Raw genomic sequence first — 19469 nt, 5'->3', positions numbered from 1 at the left:
CCGAATTCCAGTCACCCATGGCTATTAAATTTTCGTCACCCTTCACTATCCGAATAATTTCTTTTATATCATCATACATTTCTTCAATTTCTTCACCATCTGCAGAGCTAGTTGGCATATAAACTTGTACTACTGTAGTAGGTGTGGGCTTTGTATCTATCTTGGTCACAATAATGTGTTCACTATGCTGTTTGTAGTAGCTTACCCGCATTCCTATTTTCCTATTCATTATTAAACCTACTCCTGCATTACCCCTATTTGATGATGTGTTTATAACCCTGTAGTCACCTGACCAGAAGTCTTTTTCCTCCTGCCACCGAACTTCACTAATTCCCACTATATCTAACTTTAACCTATCCATTTCATCATCATCATCATCATTTATTGCCTTATCGGGCCTTTAAGGCCTACAGCAAGAAGAACAAAAGGAAAAGTAAAGACAAAAAGACTTACAAAAGTACTCTATACAGTAGTAAAAGTTACATATGTACATTACAGCTTAAAGAAAAACGAAAAAATAAACAGGGCATTCAATCAAAGGTTTAAAAGGCAAGAGGGATACATTACAGAAACAAAAAAACAAAAAAAAAACACACACGCAGTGTCTGTCAATTACACGAGAGGAGGGAGCTGTTGCAGATGGCAGTCCATCTCATCCGGTCGTTGGCGTCCTCCTCCACGGCTGCTGGTTCCACTTCTTTCAGGATCGTTGTTATCCTATCCTTCCATCGAGTTCTTGGGCGTCCTCTAGGGCGTTTTCCTGTGGGTTGAGAGTGGAGGACTCTGTTTGGAAGGGATCCGTCTGCCCGTAGGATGTGGCCAAACCATTGGAGTCTCTTCTGCGCCAATATTCGTCCAATGTGTGGCTTTCCATACCGCTGGTATAAATCTTCTTTTTTTCTTCGTTCCCATTTACCTTCCATGGCATTGTAGATGGGTCCATATATCTTCCGAAGTACCTTCCTTTCAAATGCACATATTGCTTCTTCTGCTGTTGCTGATGTTGCCCAAGTTTCACAGCCGTATAAAAGTACTGGTCTCACCAGTGTCGTGTATAGGTGGATCTTGTTCTTCTGCGATATCAGCCGAGATCTGAAAAGATTGTTCAGGCTAAAGAACATGCGATTAGCATTTGTTATACGTTGCTGTACTTCTTTCGTTACTTCACTTCTATTTGTTAGTATGGAGCCCAGGTACTTGAACTCTTCAACTCGTTCGAAGGTATGCCTGTCGACATCAATGGAAGGAGGGAGATCTCGGCGGCGTGATACAACAAGATATTTAGTTTTTTCCTCGTTCACCACCAGCCCAATTTTCTCTGCATTGTGGAGGAATCGGGAAGTATCCCTGCGTACTTGCTCTAGAGTGTCGCCAAGGATCACAACATCATCAGCAAATGCCAAGATTGTGTCTGCTCCCACCATCTCCATCTCTCTGGTTCGACAAGTGTCACGGCTTACTTTTTCCAGGGCCAAATTGAATAATATTGGCGCCAATGGATCTCCTTGTCTCAATCCATTTTGTATACTGAATGATGGTGATAGTTGATTACCAAACCGCACTTGGGCCGTAGACTGAGAGTAGCAAGCAGCAATTAAGCGGATGTATTTTGATGGGATGCCAAGTTCCTCTAACGTTTCCCATAACGTGGCGCGGTCAATGCTGTCATAAGCTTGTCGAAAATCGATGAAGATGAGGTGTAGATCCTTATTGAATTCGTAGAATTTTTCTATCAACTGCCTCAGAGTAAATATGTGATCAATTGTCGATCGTCCAGCAACGAACCCACATTGATAGGTCCCTACAATTCCTTCAGCCAGTGGTTTCATGCGGTTTAGTAGCAGTGTTGTAAAAACTTTGTAGCCAATTTCAAGTAACGAAATCCCTCGGTAGTTGGATACATGAGTAGCATCTCCCTTCTTGAATATGGGACATATGATTGCTCCCTTCCATTCCTCAGGAATAACTTCTGCTTCCCAGATGGTAGAAATTAATCGTTTCAAAGCACCCACCAGTGTTTCCCCTCCCAAGCGAAGCATCTCAGCTGTGATACCACTACCTCCTGGAGCCTTGTTGTTCTTGAGTGCTTTTAGGGCAACACTGATTTCTTCCTCAGATGGTTCAGGGACTTCAACTCTGTCAAAACGGGCATTCGTCTGTGTTGTCCCTACTGGTGGGTTGTCGGGATTCAATAGGTTTTCAAAATGTTTTTTAAATAGGGTTGCTTGCTCTTCTGGCGGTACAACTTCACCCGTCTCATTCGTTAGGACCAATGTACGTTGTCTGTATGCGCCTCTGGCGAATCTTGAGGCCTGGAAAAACGAGCGTGACGACTTTGCTTCTTCGACTGCAATCAACAGACTTTTGTGGTGGTCCCGTTTCTTCTTTCTCATGAGTTGGTCCGTGTTACGCCTCGCTTCGTAGTAAGCTACCCTTGCTTCTTCCGAGAGTTGCTGTAGCCATTTTATCCTCTTCGCTGATCTAATCTCAACAGATTCTCGACATTGTTCATCGAACCAAGGTTTACTTCTTCGTTTTGCATCGCAAACTAGTTCTTCATTTGCACTTTCTAACACTGCATTCCTCAGCAGCATCCATGCGTTCTCCACACTGGTAGGGTTCTCTGTTATTGTGAGATGTTCTGCAATTTTTTCTTGATAGCGCTGTCTCACTTCTACATCTTTCAACTTATTCTTGTCGAAGCGGACCATCATTTCAGAATTTCTTCTCCACATGGTTGAAAGTTTCAGACGTAGTTTGACTACCACTAAGAAATGGTCTGAATTCATATCTGCCCCGCGAAAGGATCTTACATGCTCGACACTACAATGATGTCTTCGGTCAACAAGAACGTGATCGATCTGGTTCATCGTACTTCCATCTGGGGATATCCAGGTTACTTTATGCACTGCTTTGCGGGGGAAGTATGTGCTTCTAACGATCATTCTCCTTGTATCGGCAAGGTTAATTAATTTGATACCATTCTCGTTGCTTGTTTCATGGATACTATCAGGCCCTATCGTTGGACGATACTGCACTTCTCTTCCCACTTGGGCATTGAAGTCTCCCATTATCAACTGAATTGAGTGTCTTGGGAGTTTGTCTACTACATTCTCTAGTTCTAGATAGAAGTTATTCTTTGTTTCTTCATCGGCATCCTCTGATGGGGCATGACAGTTGACTAGGCAGATCTTATATGGTTTAGCGTGTAAAATCATCCAACAGATTCGGTCGTTTACAGGAGACCATTTGTTGACAGCCGATATCATTTTATTGTGTACAGCAAAACCAACTCCAGAAGTCCAGGCTGGGCTTAGCTCATTGCTGTTAAAGAGCGTGTGAGTATCTCCAATCTTCATAACACCCTGAGGAAGTCTTGTTTCTTGAATTGCTGCCACTATGCATTGATATTTACTCAGTTCTCCTCCAAGTTGTTTCATTCCCCCCGTCATGATTGACCTTACATTCCATGTTCCAATTCTAAATCCAGAAAATCCATTTACGTATCCAGTTTCGTCACCATTTTGATCCGTCCAGTTTTTCCTTTTGTCTTTTTCTTTAACCAGAATCTTTTTTTACAGAGGATGGGGGGTTGGCCCATCCTCTAACCCTCCTCCTTTCTCATCCGGGCTTGGGACCGGCAATGGCGGAGTTAAATTTCCCTTTTTAAATTTTCTAACCTACCTGCCCGATTAAGTGATCTGACATTCCATGCTCCGATCCGCAGAATGCCAGTTTTCTTTCTCCTGATAACGACATCCTCTTGAGTAGTCCCCGCCCGGAGATCCGAATGGGGGACTATTTTACCTCCAGAATATTCAGTAAGACTGTACTTATGCATACTGAAAGCAACTTCCCTGTACCCTGTGGCACTTATCATGCAAACTGAGTTTTAATGCCTCTGTATGCAGTTTAATTGGCTCTTCCCTCATGAGAGGAGAACATTGCAGTGTTGCATCATTGACAGCAGCATCCATTTCCATTATTGGCTGTAAATGGTAGGCTATTCTATACGGCTTCTATTACAAAGCAGATTTGTCCCCAGTTGGAATCCTATGCTGTGTTATGGGTGTTGCCAGCAGTGGCCCATGAGGATTGAATAAACCCATGAACTCCATAAATAATTCCTGCAAAGCTATCCTGTCTTCCTCCTCAAAATCCTCGATTTTGGCATGTAATGCAGCTGTATCAACAATTTACTTATGGCTGAAGTCCACACATCATCTGTCCAAACAGTCCTCACCCAAAACATCCAAACTGACAAGTAGCAGTTCTTTTCCCAAAGTCACTTCATAGGTGTCGAAATTATCAACACTGGTAGGAACCACATATTTGTTACCTACTTCCCATATGCACACAATACTCCACCATATGAAACATTGTGATACATCTAATTCATCATTGGTTTTTAATGGCTGCACCACATATAAGATATTTTTCAGTAAGTCTGTACTTATGCGTACTGAAAGCAACTTCTCTGTACCCTGTGGCACTTATCATGCAAACTGAGTTTTAATGCCTCTGTATGCAGTTTAATTGGCTCTTCCCTCATGAGAGGAGAACATTGCAGTGTTGCATCATTGACAGCAGCATCCCTCAGATGGAAAAATGCTCTGCCGAGTTCCACAGTGTGCTACGAAAGATCAATTTTTTCCTGACATTTTGTTAAGAAATCTAACCCCAAGATTGTGCAGTACCCCATAGCCTCTTGGGTCAAAACTTTCACAATTTCTCTCTATTTGTTCCCACCTGAAAATTTAGTTCTGCTGAACCTAACGATTCCACATTGCTATCCCTAACCAGAGTAACCTATAACATGGAGTGTCAATCTTCTCATACACAGGAAGACCAGACTCGCCACAGACATGTGACCCCTGTGACCAATAAGCTCTTATGCTCTTTACCATTTATTATGCCAACTAAACAACACTCTGCCTCTGCAAACGTCTTCGTAGCATTGAAACTTATTGAGAACACCATCCAGCAGATTTAGAGTCCAGGTTGGTGTTCACCAAGCAATTGCTATGTCCTTGCCCATTCTGCTTTCTCTCTCTCTCTCTCTCTCTCTCTCTCTCTCTCTCTCTCTCTCTCTCTCTCTCTCTCTCTACAATCTTGCTCATGGTGCCCTACCATTCCATACTTATAACATTGTGATTGGTGATGTTGTTTCTGAATGTGGCCCACTGACCCACATTTATAGCATATTATGACCCTCGTCGTTGTGTCATGTGACTAGGGCCTCCCATCGGGTAGACCGTTCGCCTGGTGCAAGTCTTTCGATTTGATGCCACTTCGGCGACTTGCGCATTGATATTATGTCCCTAAAGAAGACACCTTTTTTAGTCCCACATCCCTGTCACCACAACCACTTTTTCTGACTGTGCTGCTACTCTGATGGCAGCACACACATTCTTGTGGTTTTCTGTATGCACCTTCCTTGAAATATTGGGTGGAAGACCCGTTAGAAAAACACCCAATGCTCCATGCTCTGTTTTCTGAAGAATAACTCTGTTTTCTTTGTCACTCTCCATCACACCATCATGTGGTAGGTCTGAATATTTATCTTCCTTATCATATCAGGAAAACTCTCCACCGATTCATTCTGCCTCTGAGATATGCCACTCAGCTGCTCATGAAAGAACCTTGTAATATTTTGCTTCATCAGCTAGTAGTTGGTGATGACTTAGAATGAATGCCTAAATTTTGTGGTATATATGATAGCCTGATCCACTGCTGTTTCTGCAACAGACATTTTGGCCCCTAAGCCAAGGCATGAAGCTCAGCCATTGAGTAACCATGATATCATGCTCCAATTCTTCCATCATATCAGCAACTTCGCAACTCTCCTCTCTGAAGTCTGTCTGTCTGGTTTCCACATTGTCAGCTTGCTAAATACTGGTTCTTGCATACTGAATGCATGCTCTTGCCACAGGGCATCTAGTTGCAGAGTTGCCTGAAATGCCCTCCTTATGATGTTATTTTCCTGAGTCGTCATGAGCCATTTGCTTTGCTAGGCAGAATCATGGTGCAGCAGTAATGAAATGTGAAAATGTGCTCCTTTACGTTGGAGTACCATATGATATCCATAACTGAGGTTGTGATACACTGATATGAAGTGAATAGCTGTAAAAAGGAAAAAAAAGGTCATATCTTCAGGCAGCTGATACCGAGTTAATATGGAATGTGAGAGGTGTCATTCTGATAAACTAACTATCTCTTTCTTCTCCCCCCCCCCCTCCCCCTCTCGCTCTGTTATGAGGTGTTTAGATGACTTACATGTTGCATGTTGGTGATTGTGAAATGATGATGATGACAACACAACTCCCATTCCCCAATCGGAGAAAATCTCTGACCTGGCAAGGAAGTGAACCTAGCTCCCTTTGGTTGACATCCAGCCACGCTGATCCTCACAGCTACCAAGGTGGACGATAGACTGACTAAGCAGTGAATATATATGACAAGAGCTGAACATACTCTGCCTGGTGACTGGGGGATAGGGGGAATGTAGAAGGGAAGGAGGAAACAAAATGAAATTTCACAGATTGAGAGGGTATGTGATGTTATTTCAGTATTTACAAAAATTTAGTAAAAAAAAAACCTTGGCAATATGAGCCCACTTATTAGTATGATTTCTCACCCCCTGTGGCTGTGATGCGTGCACTGATTCAGTTGGGTAGTGTGTCATAAAGCCATTGTGTACTTCCCTAGGGCACACTGGCCCACAACTGTTGTAACTGGTCATTGACACACTTGATACTGGCGCTCGGATGTAGGTGATACCTGAGCTGGTCCTTCACATGTTGTACTGGGGATCTTGGTGGCTACGGTAGCATCAGTATCTAGCCTCGATATACTTCTTTCCCACATCCCTTCACTCTGTTGTAGCAGATACATGCTATGCAGTGTAAAGCAGCGTTGATGAAACCACTACCTAATACCTACCACAAAGAGGCCACGTAACTCGAGTTTAAAGTCAGTTCCTGAAAGTTCATTTTTAAAAAATTGGGTGTTCGGAGGATGCAGTCCACTTGCAGAAAGTATTTAAAATTAAATTGAATCTGCTTTTTATTCATATGGAAACACATGAAATGGCTATCAAGTCCGTATTTAATATGGTAATGCGCTATCATTCAAAGTTCACTGTCTGTACAACATAATTTCATTCGGGATGGAGCCAGAATTTTTGCAAGTCTGGCCCAACTAATTATCGCATTCTAACAGTCACAGACCCACATCTATTCATGACTTAAACATTCAGTTGTTTCAGTGGTCTTCTTAGTAAGAAGTGCTAGCCAAAGTATTCCGTACAGAGCACGAAACATGCCACGCGAAATTGTTACTACAACCAGAAAGTTCACACACTCATAACTTTCAAACTATTTAATTTAAAAACACCAAACTTTCATTAAAATGTTCGTACTCCAGTCACTTTAGTCACGAGGTATTTGAACTGCAATTAACTCACTATTCTTCATTTCCCAGAGTATTTTTATGGAGCTATCTAACATGGTGTTATCTGTAGGCTGGTTTGCAAGCGACTATCTTGAACTATTCTACTCACTGCCCCACTGCCCACTGCACTATATTCATGTGAGATTGGCTGTTGATCTAAATGACCAATCAGAATGTTCCTTTCAGATCATTCTCATGGCAAAACTTGACTTATCCAATCAATAATCTGATAGTAATTAATGTCATTAAAATTTCAATTCCTAGTATATTGTTTACTCAAAATAAGTGAAGTATAAATTATTCTCCAAATTGATAAATAAACCTATTCTGCCTCTAACTTTTATTCTGGCTACTTTTATACAAAAGCAAGCTCACACCGACATACTTCATCTGAATCATGGTTGCACCATAACTTTCCCTCAGTCTATTTGTACAAGGTTTTATGAAAACTGACATATAAGTTTTAACGTGTGTCCCACATACACTCTCTCAATCATTCTTACGCACTCACACAACAAAAAATAATCAAATAATAATTTTGACCGATTTTTGTATTATATAATGCACAGTGACTACGGTATTAAAAATAAAATTCTAATTAATTGACTTTATGCACTGATAAATTTGTAATGGCTTCAAATGATAATGAAAGTCAATCTGTATTTATTTCTGACTTGGTTTTAAAAAACAAGTGTCGGTTTTAGGACTTTTAGGTAATTTTCTCTGCCTCCGGAACTATAATAAATAAAAATCTGAAATTTTGACAGCACCGTTCCATTAATAACAAAAGGCTGTGTACCAAATTTGAACAAAATTAGATAATAACTAATATTGATTATTTGGATTCGTAGAGGGTATGGCTCTTCGTATTGACCGACTGTTATGCTCTGCAGTTCTCATGGCAGGCAGCATCAGCTGCACTTGAGCAAAGTGAAAAAAAATCATAGCCATCCTGCAGCCACCATACCAAATGGCTGTGCACCTTACTGCAATGAATGTCATCTAATAATAACTTGCTACGTTACAATGATTCTGTCATGTGAGGGGTAATACATGGGGAAACATTACATATATGTTGTACATTGTGTCATCAGAATTCCCTTAATCAGTATGGGCTTGACATGAAGTCATACCGAATAGCACCCCACACCGTGAACAACACTGCTTTGCCTCTCCAAAAACTGGAAGAAGAGACCTATCCCCAGCTCGCCACCATACTTGCCAACGATTGTCATCCAGGGTAGTGCAGATCCACGATTCATCACTGAAAACAATACAACGCTATTTACCAGCAGTCCCGTCTTCCTAGTCATGATACCATTCAAACATAGTCATGTGTTCCATGGTACTAACAGCAGCGTAGGCATGGGATGATAATTCCCGTCTGGCTGCTGCTGGTTTTCATCCAGTGGTGCAGCATGACACAGAATGTTGCAGGGAGTCCATTGCTTGATCTCAGATGGCAGACACAGATGTGTAGGAGCTACAGTGTTCGTGGTGCACAGTACATTGGTACTTCTGTGTGGTTGTCAGATGTGGCCAACTGAACCTTTACAATGAGTATGTGTGCCCTCATTTCCCATGCCATCTAGCACTGGGCCACTGTCACATCCAAATTCCCAAAAAAACTGGATGTTGCACAATTCAACCAACTGGCTAATTTGAGACTTGCAACGGGGCCCCTTTGAGCCTCTATCAGATGTCAATAACTCTGTCTCACACGAGAAGGTGGCCTCTCTGTGTCCTTTGCAGTGGTCTCTCAATATCTGACTCTGTTCACAGCCATTCTATACCCTAGTAGGCTTGGTAAAATCACTAAACATAAACACCACTAATGCAATGTGGTGACCATTCTATCTGTCAAAGAAAATTGCAGCTCTAATCATTTACATATCTGCCAGTGGTGTGTATGTGTATGAAGTTACATTGGCATCTGACCATGTCTTCTAGGTGCTTTAATTTTTTTATCAAGAAGTGTATTTGTCATTCTTGAATTGTTGGGTATACAGTAAGATATCGTCATCTTCCTTGCATGATATTTCACTGAGATGACTTTTGCCTTTGTCAAGTGCTACCTGAGACCAGTCGTCGATGCAACATGTCTGTAATTTGTAGCTTCTACCTTCCCATTCTGAGGACTTCTCATGCAGGAGCTGCAATCGGATGTCTGAACCATCTGACATTCCAGTTTCTGTCTGTGCCTATAGGCGCCACCCTTGAGTCTTCTGTTTTTGGTCCAAGCCAACTACTCATATTCCGTGTGCAATCTGTTCCCATTTGGGTTGTCCTGGGAGATTCCATTGTTTTTAATAGATGTAGTGCAGGATATCACACTTAACTGAGCCGGTAGTCTGTGTCCCGATTGGTAAGACTCTTGGTCAGTCGAATATCGATAGACTTCCTCACTCTGCTGCCCCAGTACCTGGGCATCTGGGCCAGGATTCTCATCTCTTCATAGCTCATGAAATTATCATGTCCCAAGCAGTGTTCAGCAATGGTTGACTTTGTTGCTTGTCACAAATGAGTTTGTGTTGTTATTCTTGTCATCTTATGTCAATAGTTCTTGTACTACATCTTTGGATTTAACTGATGGCTAAGTGCATGTTAAACTGCAATAATACCTTTTCATCAAGAATTTTCAAACATAACTGTGACTGACTGGTGATGTGCCATATTCTGCAATAGCAATGTACGCATTTCCCATTTGATAATATCTGTAATCAATAGCCAGTATTGGAGCATCAACCTTCTGTTTCAGTATGGTGTATGATAATATGTTTATGTTCAGTGTTACTAAAATCCATATATTGAATAATATTTGAATGAAGCTGCAAATGAAAGTAGGTGGTTCATTGCATTTTCCTATATTTATATTTCCTGTATACTGATGCTTTAATCTTGTATATAATGGAATTCTTGTGAGTTATTTGTCAGTTTTCTTATAATTTGTGCTCATAATTTACTAATGTTAATATTCTGTTGTTCAGATTGTCTTGAACTCATTTTATCTGTAATGAATCATTTTAAATCTGAGCAAAATTTATTTTTCTAGGTAAAGAAGAATTTCTTGTGAATTTGATTGATTCACCTGGCCATGTGGATTTTTCCCTGGAGGTTTCAACAGCTGTTCGGTTATGTGATGGAGCTATAGTTGTTGTTGATGTAGTTGAGGGAGTTTGTCCTCAAACAAGGGTATAAAAATTATTTTAGTCATAATTATTTAATATCACGTCATTTCTGTAGATGTTAACTTCCATTATTTGTAAGACTTTGGTCATATCGGTATCTTTCTACCTGTTGCAACATACACATAATTACCATTGCTGTTAGGATGTAAATGGCACATTGTCTTACTTCTTTGTGTTTCAAGACTAATTTAGTAGAATGGCATTCTTACAGAAGAATATAAAATGAATAATAATTAAATTTGTCAGAGAAGAAACTGTGGCAACTGGAGCAGAGCTGACACACACATTCCCTGTTTAACTATCTTTGTAATACATCTGTGACTCAAGGCATATGACGTGCTTTGTGACTTTGTCAAAGGCTTTGACTATGTTGACTATAAAATCATAGAGGTAAACTGCACTATTTATGGATTAAAGGCATCTCTCTTGCACTGGCAGAATCTTACCTTAAAAAGACAGAGAGAGAAGAAAAAACAATTACATTGGCAATCTGCGTCACAAAAGTGAGGCTAAACACAGGATGGCTGAACATAAAATTGTCTAATCAGAGGTCCACTCCTGTTCTTAAAATAAGTAATTGAACTCCCAGTAACTTTCAAGAAATGTCCCATGACTTTCATGTTACTTGGTAATGCAAACATACTAATTAAAGTCCCAAACTCAACCATAATTGGCACATCCCAGATGAAGGCTGAACAGCCCTATGAATGATTTACAGCAAACAAATTTGTTATTCAGTTTTAAATGAATAAAGATAAATTATTGGTAATGGAAATATACATTGATGTACAGGACTGCTGAGACAGTCATGCTCGGATGCCTAATCTGTGTACCTGCAACCCCTCCCTCATGCATTTCTAGTTGGAAAATCAGCTGCCTCTCTCTGAGCCATTAGCCACCAACCCCCAGTCACTGTGCCAATCTCCCACCTCTCTCACCTTCTACCCATCCCATCCAAAACTACCCCCACCACAACCTACCCCACCTACCAAAATTCAGCACTGGCACTGTCTGTCCAGCCGTCACCGTGTGTGTGTAATAACCACAACAGAGACACATAACAGAGACTTTAGTTTTCAATAACATATTCTTTTTCACTATTTACAGGAGTCTGCCAACACTGGGATAACTTTTTGATTCCGTGATTGTAGAAATCATGTAATTTGTGGCAAAGAACTCATCAAGCCATGTTAGGAGCACATTTTCACCTGGAAAGGAAGTTCTTTGAAATTTTTTCAATAGAGAGTCAAAATGGTGAAAATGTGAGGGTGCAAGGTCAGTTGGATAAGGTGGTTGTGGAATGACTTCCCAACCCATCTTCTGTATAGCACTTTTTGTCAGTCCAGAAGAATAAGAACAAGCGTTATCAAGGATAAGCATCACTTCATTCAGTTTTCCTGGTTGTTGTTCATGGATTGCATCTGCAAGACGTCTTAGTTGTTGACAATAAATGTCAGCAGTGATGGGCTCATCTTGGGGAAGCAATTTGTAGTACACCACATCATTTCTGTTCCACCATATGCATAACACTATCTCTTGCGGCTCTTTGTAGGGGGATAGCTGCTTTGTTTGGGCTCAACCACGCCTTTCTATTCCTTAAGTTAGTGTAAAGAGATCATTTCTCATCCCAGTAATGATACAGGGTAGGAATGATTAGCGTTTTTCATGAGCAAATTGATGACAACCAGGCAAAGATGCACATACGACCACTGCCAGTTTCTATGATTTTGACTTAGAGCATATGGTACCCATGCACCTAATTTTTGAACCTTCTCCAATGCATGCAAATGTTGCACAATGGTGGAATGATCACAATGCATCACATTTGCTAGTTATTGAGTATGCTGATGAGGATCATTGTGGATAAATGTGTTTAAACAATCTTCATCAAACCCTGAAGGTCATCCTGAACATGGAGAGTCATTAATGTCAACACAATCCTCCTTAAAACGAGAAAACCATTTTCGTGCCATGCTTTGTCCAGTGATGTTATCCACACCCTATGGCACAAATGTTTCTGGTGGCCACCCCTGCTGTGCCTCCTCTATTGAACTCAAACAGAAGAATATGAGTATGTTGGAAATGTTCCAACATCTCCACTTGGCAATTTTTTTCTAGTGTCCACAGCTCCATTGTCTCCAAATGACAAATTGACAATATGTAAACTCAAATAGCAACAGTGAACTACAAATAAAAAATGCTAATTGATAAATAAACTCATAGCAACCCGAATACCCACATAGAAGACAGAAACACAATGAACGAATGCACCAGCCTAATACTTGGAAGCAAAAATTCTCAGACAGCTCCATGGAATGCTACCTGCTTTTACTGTCCATCCTATCACAATTTTTTTAGATACCACATTAGGGAAGTTATGTCTGACAGATTTGAGCAGGAGACTCGCCGATCTTTCAAAGTGCCGCCGCACAGTTACGCGCGTCCTCTACATGCGGCGCTGTCTGCCAGCCATGCAGCAGCAGCGCCACCTAAGCGGCCAGCCAGCCAGTGGTCGCTAGACTTGGACTCAGTTATGATTTGACTGTTAAAGTGTACACATGTCTTACTCTGTTTACTTGATCTGTGACTTTCACATATTGCATCTTCCTTGAAATATATTTGTTTAACTTGAAGTTATAAAAGTCCTCCTAGGCAGTATTTCAAAGCTGGACCAATATAAAATCAGTCAGTCATTTAATCAATCAGTCATTCAGTGGTAAAACTGAACCAATAAGGAGCCCTGTGCAGTGTTTCATACATGTGTATGATTTTGCAGTCTTTTTGTTCCTCTCTCAGTCCTGCTACAGCAACTTGTCAGTACAAGTTCTGTGCGGTTCCAGATTCACTACAATCCAAACTGCCACTTGCTTTCCAATAGAAGCAGTTATTGCAGATAATCTGTGAGCAGTGGCGTCTGTTGGGATCTGTGCAAAGCAATATCTTGTGGCACATGTTGTGGGTCAAATACTAACATTCACCCTGGTTTGGAGTCAATTGATACCGTCAATATCTTGTGGCACATGGTGTGGGACAAATACTAACATTCACACAGGTTTGGAGTCAATTGATTCTTTGGCTACTGAAGAGGTCCAGAATAGTTTTAGACTTGGTATGGCATGTGAATAATAGCACTCCTGCCTATGTTTGTAATTCAATTTTTAATGAAATTTTAAATGAACACCTCAACTATGTAGCTGTAGTTATGGATTCCTCTAGGCAGGGGGATTGTCTTGGCTGCTCGGTGGTTATTTTCATGGGGATGTCCTCTAGAATTGTTTACAAAATAACTTTAATGTCTTTGATTCAGAGTGCAGAATTGCTTACAATTTTGAGGGTAGTGGTGCAGATGGGACATATTCGTGCTGAAAAATTTGTCATATATTCCAGCTGCCTAAGTGCTCTTCAATCTATTCAATGAAAATACCCAGCAGACAGATATGACCAGGACATCCAGGACTTACTTCTCTGCCTGCAAAGGCTGGGAAGGAGGAGGATTCTGTTGGGTGCCAAGGCACAACAAAATTCAGGGAAATAAATCAGTAGATGTGATAGTGAAGGAAGTGTGTCTTCTAAATCAGGTGGATCAATGCACTGTCACCCTACATACTATATCCTCAGAGTTGAGGTACAGGGTCATGCATCGGTGGGAAGAAGAGTTACAGGAAGTGACACTCAGTAAAACCAGCCACCAGGCAATGGTGTCCCTCCTTCTGGCCCTGACATGACTATAACCATGAAATGATCTGATATGACATGAAGTCCTCAGTTGTCATTGGGTAGAGCAAAGTCCAATGATGCATGGCTTCCTATTCTGGCAGGGGGACCCTACAGTGTGTAGTGCTTGTGGTGTACAAATTGCAGTACACCATGTTTTAACTTAATGTGTTTTATATTTAGACGAGAGGGTAGACGTTCTTTTACCAGCTGTTTTTCCCTTGATTTTAGGTAACAATGAGATGAATGTGGTACAACTTGTATGATTTTGTGAGATGTTTGACTTGCTCTCTAAACTTTCAAGAAGGAGGTTTTGGTGTGGTACTGGTATGCATGCTCATCTGGCCTTTGTAAGTGATCAGTCAGTAACATTTTCCGTGGTTTCTCTTCACTTTTGTTCTATAACTCAAACATAGTTTTAATAACACATTTTTAACATTGACTAATTTAAAAATTTCTTCATGATAGGGTATGAATGGGTAGGTGAATGTGAATGAAAATGGGAGATAGTGATGATAATGGTAAGTGATATTATATTTTAGGCATTTTTAGTCTGAAGTGTTTTAACAACCTTCCTAACACATTTTGTTTTCAAAAGGGCACTAATAACTTTGCTCTTGAGGACCTTAATTCACTCTCTGTCTCAGCTTACACAACTTCCTGTTGCTTACCTGTGGACTTTCAAACTGTTTTGAATTTGTTGTTGGCAGCAGGTATGTTCAGCCTGTGATTGGGCACCTTTATCTGGCTGTAATGCTTGCTTCAGGTGGTCAGGATGCAAGCCCATGTACATGTGCAAGAAACTAAAAAAAAAAAATAGCTTATAATTTTCTAGAATTCCTTCTCATTTTTGAGACTCTTAGTTCTCATGTTACTTTTTTTCAAAAAGTTAGTTGAGATATTTGAAAATTATGTAGGCACTGTACAGTCATGTTAAAGTGACCAGCACCTATGTATGAAGTCAGTGTGCAGTAACCACTCACAAATGGCAGGTGCCAGCATTAGCAGTGGAGTGTGTATAAACAGTGCCAGGGGATGCAGATGGCAGTGCACTCATCATTGTAATGCGGAAACTGTCTGATTTATCTGATGTCCAAAAGGGCATGAGCGTTGGCTTTCAGGCCAAGGGTGGAACCATTTTCCAAATAGCTAAGTCTGTTAACTGTTAGCGTACTTCCTTGGTTAAACTATACCATGTGTGGCAAAATGATGCAATCCAAAACCAGTCCCGAGACAACTGTGGTGCCCCATGGATCATAAATGACAGGTACGACATTGCAGTGCCTGTGTCATTTTGAATTATGCATGCATGTCCAAAGTAACAACTACTGTGGTGAGTGCAGCCATTATGAAATACATTAATGTATTTGCAATTGTGAATATGGATAACTAGTTCTGGAGGGGACACGGACAACAGTGCAGTTGTTATTGTTGTCCAAAAGGGGCATGATCATTGGCTTTCGGGCCAGGGGTGGAACCACTTCATGTCCAAAAGAACAGGCACTGCGGTGACTATAGCCATTATGAAATACATTAAATGTATTTGCAGTTGTGAATATGGCTAACCATCAGCTTTAGAATGGTATGAGAACAATGAAAATTTGTGTCAGACCAGGACTCGAGCCTGGATTTCCTGCTTATTGCGAGCAGTCACCTTACCACTTGGTAAGCCAAATGGTAAGGTGACCACTCATGATAAGTGGGAAATCTAGCTTACCACTTGGTAAGCCAAATGGTAAGGTGACCACTCATGATAAGTGGGAAATCCAGGTTTGAGTACTGGTCTGGCACAAATTTTCATTGTCATCATCTCATTCTACAGCTGATGGTTACCCATATTCACATTTGCGAATACATTTAATGTGTAAATGACAAGGGCAAATGACAGCTGTGGAGAAGTGTATGGGTGAATGGATGTGCAGCTGTTGAGCAACTGACCACCAAGGTGAACCAAAGAGCTACCAACAGTATCTCCTCAATGACCATTCAGTGACTGTTGCTGCTTTAGGGCCTTTGCAGCGTGTGCCTCGTTCATGCACCCATGCTGACTGCTATTCATCAGTGATGAAGGTTGGAATTTGCCTGTCAATAACACAACTGGAGATCAGCTGATTGGTGACAGGTGGCATTTTTGGATGAATCAAGGGCTATGCTCCATCGGACAGATGATCTTTGGCGTGTGCAAAATGAAACTTCTGAGAGCAAATACCGTGCAACAATTATCAGAAGTGTTCGGACTGGGGAGAATTTGTGGATGATATCATGATTCTGGAAGGCATAATCTACATCTACATTTATACTCCACAAGCCACCCAATGGTGTGTGGTGGAGGACACTTTTCGTGCCACTGTCATTACCTCCCTTTCCTGTTCCAGTCGCGTATGGTTCGTGGGAAGAACGACTGCCGGAAAGCCTCTGTGCATGCTTGAATCTCTATGATTTTACATTTGTGACCTCCTCGGGAGGTATAAGTAGGGGGAAGCAATATATTCGATACCTCATCCAGAAACGCACTCTCTCAAAACCTGGACAGCAAGCTACTCCGCGATGCAGAGCGCCTCTCTTGCAGAGTCTGCCACTTGAGTTTGCTAAATATCTCAGTCACGCTTACCAAATAACCTTGTGACGAAATGCGCTGCTCTTCTTTGGATCTTCTTTATCCTCTCTGTCAACCCAACCTTGTACAGATCCCACACTGATGAGCAATACTCAAGCTAAAAACTCTTCAATCCGGCCACACAGCTGGTCTGATATTCTGTAGGCTCTTACTTTGTTTATCAGGCGACAGTGTGGAACTGTATCAAATGCCTTCCAGAAGTCAAGGATAATGGCATATACCTGGGAGCCTGTATCTAATATTTTCTGGGTCTCATGAACAAATAAAGTGAGTTGGGTCTCACACGATCACTGTTTCCGGAATCCATGTTGATTCCTACAGAGTAGATTCTGTGTTTCCAGAAATAACATGATACGTGAGCAAAAAACATGTTCTAAAATTCTACAACAGATCGATGTCAGAGATATGGGCCTATAGTTTTGTGCATCTGCTCGACGACCCTTCATGAAAATTTGAACTAACTGTGCTCTTTTACAATCATTTGGAACCTTCCATTCCTCTAGAGACTTGCGGTACACGGCTGTTAGAAGGGGGGCAAGTTCTTTCTCGTACTCTGTGTAGAATCGAATTGGTATCTCGTCAGGTCCAGTGGACCTTCCTCTGTTGAGTGATTTCAGTTGCTTTTCTAGTCCTTGGACACTTATTTCGATGTCAGCCATTTTTTCGTTCATGCGAGGTAATGTAGCAACACACACCTGCTTCTGTACTTGGGGAGCATGTTCATTGTTTTTATGGTTTGCTAAGTACTAGGATGGGTTTGCCATACTCCCCTGACCACCAAACTCCCCAGACTTAAACCCAACTGAGAATCAGTGGGACTGCCTTGATTGGACTGTTCACACTCTAGTTACTCAACCAAGAAATGTAATGCCACTGGCCATGGCACTGGAGTCAGCTTGGCTCCACATTCTTGTCTGTAACTTCCAGAACCTCACTGACTCTCTTGAAATATCTGTTTTTGAACATTACAGCAGGAAGTTTTTACCTGTTGTCTCACATCCTCAGACTTCCACTCCTTTCTGTTTTGATTTATTTCTTGCATTATCATTCCTCTTCTGTTCTTATAAATATACTTGCCTCATTATTTCATTTTGTTTGTTTGCAAATATACACTGGATCATCCAAAACATTATGAACATTTGCTTAATAATGTGTTAGTCCACCTTTGTAACACAATACCACAGCGATTCTATGTGACATGGATTTAACCATGTGTCATGGCTTTAACCATTCATCAGTTGGTTCCCAGAGGTATGTGAAGTTGCTGTCTACATGTGGGTCATGCTGTTCCTGTAAATTACGGCCAGTGGTTTGTGGATGTGGACCTTACGCCCAGTACCATCCCAGATCTGTTCCGTTGGTTTCAGATGAGGTGAATTTGTTGTCCAAGACATCAGCGTGAGTTCATTATCATGCTTCTCAATCTATTATAGCACCATTCTGGTGTTTTGACATGGGCAGTAAACCTGCTGAAAGATGCCATCACCATTGGGGAAGAAATCAAGCATGAAGAGATGCCTTTGGTCCACAGTAATGTTCACCTAGTCCATATCTGTCAAGGTGCCATCAGTTAGTACTACAGATCCCATAGAAGCCCAGGTGAATGTTCCTCACAGCATAATACTGCCCCCATCAACTTGTGTCCATTGTGCGGTGCATGTTTTGATCAGCTTTTTGCCAGGATGATACTGTATCTAGACATGGCCATTGACCTAGTGTAACAAGAAATGTGATTCACCCAACCAGGCAATACATTTCCATTCATCCACTTTCCAGACTTGATGACATTGTGCACACTGCAATCATAATTGATAATATCATTGGGTCAACAAGAGAACACATATGGGTAGTCTGCGGAGGAGCATCATATTCTACAATGTACTCTGAATGATGTGCTCCAAAACACTTGTCTGCATCATCTTTGTTCTCTTCATTAGATCTGCTGCAGATTGGCCCTTTTCCTGCTCTACAGAGCTGGTAAACCATCAACCTCTGTGTGCTGTGATGATGCATGGAGATCCAACACTTCATGGTCTACTTGTGGTTCACTGTCCTTCAACCATTTTCCATGACAGTAGCCTGCAAACAGCTGACAAGCTCTGCCATTTCTAAGATGCTTGATCTGGATAACATATTATAATATCCTGTCCTTTATCAAAGTCACTTAGATCAGTGTTTTTCCCTATTTGTGACCCATGTCATTGTTGGAATGATTTCTCAATAATTTGTGCTCTGCTTATATACCTTTCTTATCATGTCACGTCTCTCTCTCTCTCTCTCTCTCTCTCTCTCTCTCTCTCTCTATCTATCTATCTATCTCTACCTCTCTCTACACTTCTGTTTACTTTTTTGCCCCATTTGACTCACTTACTTTTTTTTTCTTTTTTTCCCTTTTAACAATGTGATTTATATTTTTATTAATCTGTTGAAACTTCATGGTAAATTAAAACTGTGTGCTTGACCACGACTCAAACCTGCGACTTTGTGTTTCATGGTCA

General features: G+C 41.1%; 1 protein-coding gene across 2 annotated transcripts in view; it reads left to right on the top strand.

The window, feature by feature from the left end:
• LOC126412527 (elongation factor-like GTPase 1) overlaps positions 1-19469 on the top strand; it is a 593784-nt gene that overhangs the window by 26209 nt on the left and 548106 nt on the right. For both annotated transcript variants that reach the window (XM_050082167.1, XM_050082166.1), the window contains one exon: positions 10505-10644. In XM_050082167.1, coding sequence (XP_049938124.1) covers positions 10505-10644 — 140 coding nt within the window. The remainder of the gene's footprint in view (positions 1-10504; positions 10645-19469) is intronic.

This window comes from Schistocerca serialis, chromosome 7 (assembly GCF_023864345.2).
Source record: "Schistocerca serialis cubense isolate TAMUIC-IGC-003099 chromosome 7, iqSchSeri2.2, whole genome shotgun sequence".
Lineage (NCBI taxonomy): Eukaryota > Metazoa > Arthropoda > Insecta > Orthoptera > Acrididae > Schistocerca > Schistocerca serialis.
The sequence above is the reverse complement of the archived record's forward strand: the minus strand, read 5'-3'. Positions and strand labels throughout refer to the sequence as shown.